At 39.7% G+C, this 7,433-nt stretch overlaps 1 protein-coding gene across 1 annotated transcript; it reads right to left on the bottom strand.

Moving 5' to 3' along the window:
* Positions 1–4,355: 4,355 nt before the first annotated feature.
* LOC141703238 (uncharacterized) lies at positions 4,356–6,805 on the bottom strand. Its single transcript, XM_074506813.1, has 3 exons — positions 6,601–6,805; positions 5,059–5,320; positions 4,356–4,788 (listed from the first exon to the last, which is right to left on the bottom strand). The coding sequence occupies exons 1-3, from the start codon at positions 6,803–6,805 to the stop codon at positions 4,356–4,358; spliced, it is 900 nt and encodes a 299-aa protein (XP_074362914.1).
* Positions 6,806–7,433: the final 628 nt, after the last annotated feature.

The raw sequence follows: 7,433 nt of genomic DNA, 5'->3' as shown, positions 1-7,433 counted from the left end.
TTTCGATTATTGAATAATCCACATCACTTCTGCTTGTATCATAATAAAAGCAGTTAGCTTTTTTTTTCTTGCATCCATGCAAAACAAGGGAAATCGGCCATATTAAAATGTACATGGGAAAAAACAGATTTTTTGATAAAAAACGGGAGATCTTTTTGAACAATCTATTATAATAGGTATAATATAGATCTTGTTATGAAAAGAAAATTAAGGTGTATTAATTGTTGTATTTATTACTAGGATTTGTGAGTTTCGAAACTCGATTTGACTGTTCTCGTGTCTCGTGACTCGATCTGCCTTAATAAGATGCTTACGTACCTTGCTGATTGCCAATGATCAAGTCAAAAAATGTCGTTTTGATTTGTGGGGTGAGACCTCTTATATAGATGTTGGGAGCCCTTGAATTGGACTAGAGTTGGGAGACTTGGTGGGAAAGTCTCTGAATTAGAACGGACTTTGGAGTCGTAGGAAATAGGAAACTGATTCTTTATCCTATGAGATTTCTTGGAGGCCAATCTGCAAGGAATTATGTCCTCATTTGGACTTTATTAATCAGCTGATTTATCCCTCATTAATTAATTACGAAATTAATTAATATTCAGGGTTTTGGGTCCTTTCTAATGGGCTTAACTGTCAGCCCAATTCTGGTATAATTAATGGGATATTAATTACGCAAACAGAGTTTATTTTACTCCTTATCATTTTCCCCCCAACTTCTGGGAAACCGTGAAAGGTTTCGCAGAAGTTAAGTTCATTTGTTCCCTTATAGGGTATCGTTTTTGCGTAAAGTGTGGAGCGACCTACACATTTACAAAGATTTGCCTTGTTCATGGCTTCAGGTTTGTTTTGGAAACACTCTATTACTTTCTTTTTAGCTTATTCCCTCTTTTTAGGAAATTTCTGGTATTTTTCATGAATTTTTCCTCAATTTCTGAGATTTTTCCTCTATTTTCCAGGAACTTTTCCTTAATTTCTGGGATTTTTCCTTAATTTACAGAAATTTTCCCTTAATATCTGGGATTTTTCCTTAACTACAGAAATTTTCCCTTAATTTCTAGGATTTTTCTTAACTTCTAGGATTTATTTCTAATTTCCAGAAGATATTCAGAATTTCCAGGAATTTATAAGGAATTTCCTTAATTTCTCAGGATTTATTCCTAATTTTCTGAATTAAATCGACCAGGATTCCTGATCGAAATCGATCAGTATCCTGATCGAATTAGCAGCTTATTTTCCATTCTAGTCGACAAGATTTCGATCAGGATTCCTGATCGAAATCGATCAGGATCCTGATCGAATTAACTTGGATCTTGTTGCTGTGTTCTAAGGAAAATCGACCAGGAATCCTGATCGATTCGATCAGGATTCTGATCGACTTAGACGTATTTTTGACACTGAGATTTAAGGTAAAATTGACCAGGAATCCTGATCGATTCGATCAGGATTCTGATCGATTTGGACTTGCTTTTGACACTGTGGTCTTTCTGAAATTCGATTAGAATTATTCTCTTTATCGATCAGGACTCTAATTGAATTAAGCAAATTTATATATCTCTAGTCGAACATAAATTCGATCAGAATTTTATCCTTTCGACCAGGACTCTGATCTAATTAAGTGATTTTTTACCCCTCTAATCGAATGAAAATTCGATCAGAATTCTTCCTTTTTTGATCCGGACTCTGATCAACTTAAAAGATTTTTACCGCTTTAATCGAATGAAAATTCGACTAGGGTTTCATTCACCATCGATCAGGACTCTGATCGATTACTTTAATTGAAATTCTGGTCGATTTTTGACCTTTCAGTTCCATTTTCCAGTTTCTAGAATGTCCCTGAAGTTTCCTTTTTAGCTGGCTTTCTTAGATTGGGCCTTGCCTCTATGGGCTTTAGTCGATTCACATTCCTGAATTTTCGGTTATATAAGTGAGAATTCTCATTTCACTTCCCACTTCTCAAATCCTCTCAAAAATCTCTATAGTTCTTCTCTTTGAAAGGCGATTTCCAGCGTTGTTTTCCACCGCAGCTCCACCATCTTCAACCTATTTCTGGGTTTCAAGCCTTCTTCCCAAGAATATCAATGGCAGATCGCGACCTTGCTAAGCTGGCCAAGATGAATTCTTTAAAAAGAGGTACCGCCATTCAAATACGCCCTCCTTATACTTCTCTTATAAACATGATAAACACTAGAGGGGATGAATATCCATCTTTATCTGACTTAGATTCTTACAACCATGATAATACCTTTCACGAGCTAGATGGTAGGATAGAAGCTTTTAACAACATGTACAGACTCCCCCTAACCTTAGAATTACTCCAGCCGCCCCTGGGGATAGGACATGTAATTGGGAGCGGGATACAATCTTTATTTATCGAGGAGCTTTAACCGCGGGTCTTAGGTTCCCCTTCCACGAATTCATCCCATGTTTGCTTGCAGATGTGTAAATAAACCCATGTCAGCTCCCTCCTACATGGAGGAATTTTATTTGCTTTATGGTTTTATGTCTTAGAAATAAATTCCCTCTTTCAGTCGCCGTTTTTAGGAAACAAAATTAGTTCAATAACAGTGCTTTAACTCAACGGGGCTGGGTTTTATTACGTTAAAGGCCCAAAATTTCCCACATTTTTTATGGTAACTCCATTGTCGAGAATAACCCAAAGTGGAGAGACGAGTTTGTTAGGTTAACATGGGCTGGAGGCGACTGGGCTACCCTTTTTCGTAGGCCCTTTTGCAAGGTAGTAGATGGCAGCTCTGCTAGTATTAGGCTGACTGACGAGGAGGAGGTTGCTTATCAAGCCCTCATTTCGGATGATGGAAAAACAGATACATGGACTCTCTTAGAGGAGTTCTCTTTGAAGAAAGTGGGCCTTTCTAAGGCCAGTGATAGGGGTAATCTAAACCAGTTTTTTTCTTTTCTTTCTCTTTATTGAAACTCAATCATTTCCAGATTTTAATATTTTTCTTCCTTTTTCATTTCAGCTTGCGAGACCATTAATAACATTAATAGGCCTAAGGAGGGAGAATATGGCCGCCAGAAGAGGGCCAAGCTCAATAAGGACCCCAGGAGCAAGCCTGATGCTCCTATCTTTCTTAGGCCTCATGCTCCGGTGGTGGAACTAGGGGATGATATGGATCCCCCCTTGAAGGTGCATTCTTTCAGGCCCAACTGGGGCTTTAGGAGGAGTGATACGGTGATGGGATCCACCAAACATGCTAAGGATTGGTCTTACCACTCCATAACTCCCCATAATTTCACTGATATTGTCACGGGGAGTGACATTGAGTCCATTGAGCTCCTAGGTTCTCAGGCCCAATCTACGATAACATTTTTGTCTTACCTTTTAATTTCAACTTCTCTCTTTGTTTATAGATCTATGTTAAATCATACTTCTTTGTGCAGAACAACACCTACTTCCAGGCGGCCCTTCATCAAGCTTGGTCCTGGAAGGGGAACTCAGATGAGTTTGAGAGAGAGATGAAGAAGTGGAAGGAGAGGGATGAGGTTTTGGAGAAGAAGCTAAAAGGGGGAGGAGCTGTTCAAGGCCCATATTGAGCTGGTTAAGCTCCGGAGTGACAAAGAAACCATCATTGATGACTAAATGGATTCTGAGAAATTTAAAAATCTCATGGAAATTCCTATGAGAGTCTTTATCCTCTTCAGTTTACCCAAGGGTGGGAAGCAGCTGTGAAGGCAGTGTTTGAGAAACACCCTGGCTTAATAGATCCCAAGGACTTTATAAGTCCTGAACAGCCAGTGACTGAAGACAACCTGAATGCTCTCTTTAACTCCCCCCCGGAATGATGAATGTATCCTCGATCCCAGTACTACCTCTCCCTCATCTTCTCCTGTAAAGGATGCCGAGCCTTCTGCTAATGTTGAGAAGGAGGATACTGAGAAGGAGCAGGGGAAGGATGGATCCAATATGGAGGAGTAGTATTTCTAGTCTTTTAGACTTTATGTTTGTTGTTTTTATCTTAACTAATTGTACTCTGAACTTATTTCCCTTCAGGGATTATTTATGTTATTTTAAGTTGTTTGCTTGCTTTTTACCATTTTTTCTAAGTACTTGTACCATCTTATGGGAGTTAGTTTGCTAGCCTTTTCGTAGCTTTCCCTTATATTTGCTCGTACTTGTACCAGAATAGATGAGTAAACTCAAACATTCATGCGATGAGCCAACCAGTTCTAGGATAAGTTTATGGAAACTTTATTAACTGTAAACTCTTGGGATCCATCCCTTACATAATTCTTCGTAGAACTAGAATTTGAAATAATAGTCTAATAACATATGAAATCCTAAGCGAGCAAAACTTCAAGGTGCTTTTCAACCTTGTTACAACTATAGTATGTATAAACTATCGTGAGTAAACTTTTAGGTTTTGAGCATGCCATGTCCGGGGTATTTCTTCTCCTTCAATAGTCTCCAACTTATAAGTTCCTCTCCCTTGAACACTCTTAACCTTATATGGCCCTTCCCAATTCGGGACGAGCTTTCCTTTTTGTCCTACTCCAGAAGCTTCCACCTTCCTTATGACCAAATCTCCTTGCTTAAAGAATCTTTCTTTGACCCTTAGGTTGTAGTAAAAGGAGGCCTTTTTCTGATATTCTACGATCTTTGCATGCACTGCATCTCGTACCTCATCTATCAAGTCCAGGGCTAACCTTTGCCCTTCTTCATTTTCCTCAGCATTGTATGCTTGGATTCTAGGAGACGAGTGCGATATCTCCACAGGAACAACTGCTTCTGCCCTATATGCTAGCATGAATGGTGTTTCTCCCGTAATAACTCTACAAGTAGTCCGGTAAGCCCAAAGTATCGGGAGTATTTCATCTACTTAATTATTCCTGGATTTCTCGATCCTTTTTTTCATCCCATCTAGAATTATACAATTTGCCACTTCCGCTTGCCCATTGGCTTACGGATGAGCTACGGAGGTAAACCGAAACTCGATCTCATTCTCCTCACAATACTTCCTGAACTCCTTATTATTGAACTCTGTTCCATTATCGGTAACCAGGATACGGGGAATTCCATATCTGCACATGATATTTTCCCACAGGAATTGTGCAACTTGTTTGGTGGTGATCTTGGCTAAAGGTTTAGCTTCAATCCATTTGGTAAAGTAATCAATAGCCACAATCAAGAATTTTCTTTGTGCAGTAGCCATCGGGAAAGGTCCAAGAATATTCATTCCCCACATAGCAAAAGGGATTGGGGAGTTTATAGAAGTCAGCATTTCAGGAGGTTGCCTTACTACATGAGCATGTTTCTGACATCGATCACATCTCTTAACATAATCTTTGGCGTCGGCCATCATCTCTGGCCAATAAAAGCCTAAACGGGTTATCTTATGTGCCAGTGCTCTGCCCCTAAGTGTTTCCCATATAAACCTTCGTGTACTTTTTCAAGAGCCAAACATGCCTCATCAGGTCTGAGACATCTTAAATAAGGAACCACATAAGATCTTTTGTATAGAATCCCATCGATCCAGGAATATCTCAACGCTCGAACAACCAATTTTTGTGCTTCAGTCACATCATTTGGCAGCCAACAAGTTTGAATATGGGCCTTAATGGGATCTATCCATGATGTCCCCAGCCCAATATGGGCTACAAGCTTAACATCAATGCTCCGTATTTTCAAAACATGGAAGTACACACTTCCTGAGCTCTTCTATATCTCTGATGAAGCGAACTTAGACAACGCATATGCCTTAGCATTTTCCTCCCTTGGAATGTGCTCAATATGGCATTCATCGAACTGAGTCATCACAAGCCCTTACTAGGCGGACATACCTAGCCATTGTTTCATCTCTTGCCTCAAACTCTCCCTTGACCTGGGATATGACAAGCTTCGAATCCCCACATACTTTCAAGTTCTTGACCCTCATTGTTCCTGCTAGGCTGAGGCTAGCTATTAGAGCTTCATACTCAGCTTCATTATTTGTGGTTGGGAAGTCTAACTTCATGGCATATTCAATCAAGAACCATCCGGGCTTTGTAAAACGAGCCCTGCTCCACTCGAATTTGTTTTTGATGCTCCATCAAAATAGAGAACCCAATATTCCTTCTCCTTGTTCTGTTCTCCTTCATTATCCTCTTTCCTCTCCATACCCTGAGGTTCAGTACTTTCCTGCCCCCCGACTTCTTGGTTGGGGATGGTACATTCAACCATGAAGTCAACCAAAGCCTGGGCTTTTATCGCCGTTCGTGGCTTATACTTCATGTCGAATTCTCCCAATTCAATAGCCCATTTAATCAGCCTTCCGCTAGCTTTAGGACTGTGGATAATTTTTCTCAAAGGTTGATTCGTTAGCACTTCAATGTTATGAGCTTGGAAGTAAGGTCGCAACTTCCTTGAAACCATCACCAGGGTTAAAGCAAACTTTTCAATAGTTGAATAATTCAATTCAGCTCTGTGCAGGATCTTACTGACATAATATATGGGTTTCTGGACTTTAAGTTCCTCCTTAACCAATACAACGCTCAAGGCATTTTCTGAAATGGCCAAATATAAGTACAAAACTTCATTCAGAGCTGGTTTGGCCAACAATGGGGCTTGAGCCGTATACTTCTTTAATCCCTCAAACGCTTACTGACTTTCCTCAGTCCATATGAAATCTTTCACCTTCTTTAAGAATTTGAAGAATGACAAGCACTTGTCCCCAGATTTGCAGATAAACCGCCCCAATGCAGCAACCCTTCCAGTGAGCTTTTGAATATTTTTGACAGTCTTTGGAGGCTCCATGTCTAAAATTGCCTTTATCTTATCAGGATTTTCCTCGATTCCCCTCTTGGAGACCATCAATCCCAAATTTTTTCTAGATCCAACTTTGAAAGCACACTTTGCAGGATTTAGCATCATTTTGTGATATCTCAGGACCTCAAAAGCTTCCCTCAAATGGGCTATGTGGTCGATCTTCACCAGACTCTTGAATAACATGTCATCAACATAAACTTCCATAGTTTTTCCAATAAGATCCTTAAAAATTTTATTCACCAACCTCTGATAGGTAGCTCCTGTATTTTTTAGACCAACCGCCATAACTAGATAATAAAAAACACCAAAGTCAGTGATGAATGATACCTTTGGGATGTCATCCTTATGCATCTTGATCTGATTGTATCCACTGAATCCATCCATAAAACTCAGTATCTCGTGACCAGCGGTCGCATCTATCAATGTATCTATCCTTGGTAACGGGAAACAATCCTTTGGGCATGCATCATTCAGATCAGTGAAGTCCACACACATTCTCCACTTTCCATTAGCCTTCTTTACCATTACAGGATTTGCCAACCACTCCGGAAACTATATCTCTTCAATGAAACCAGCCTCTAAGAGTTTCTCTACTTTTTGCTTAATAGCTTCCTGCCTCTCTGAAGCAAAACTTCTTTTCTTTTATTTCACAGTCTTCCGATTTGGATCTACG

Source organism: Apium graveolens, unplaced genomic scaffold (assembly GCF_009905375.1).
Source record: "Apium graveolens cultivar Ventura unplaced genomic scaffold, ASM990537v1 ctg6365, whole genome shotgun sequence".
NCBI lineage: Eukaryota > Viridiplantae > Streptophyta > Magnoliopsida > Apiales > Apiaceae > Apium > Apium graveolens.
The sequence above is the reverse complement of the archived record's forward strand: the minus strand, read 5'-3'. Positions and strand labels throughout refer to the sequence as shown.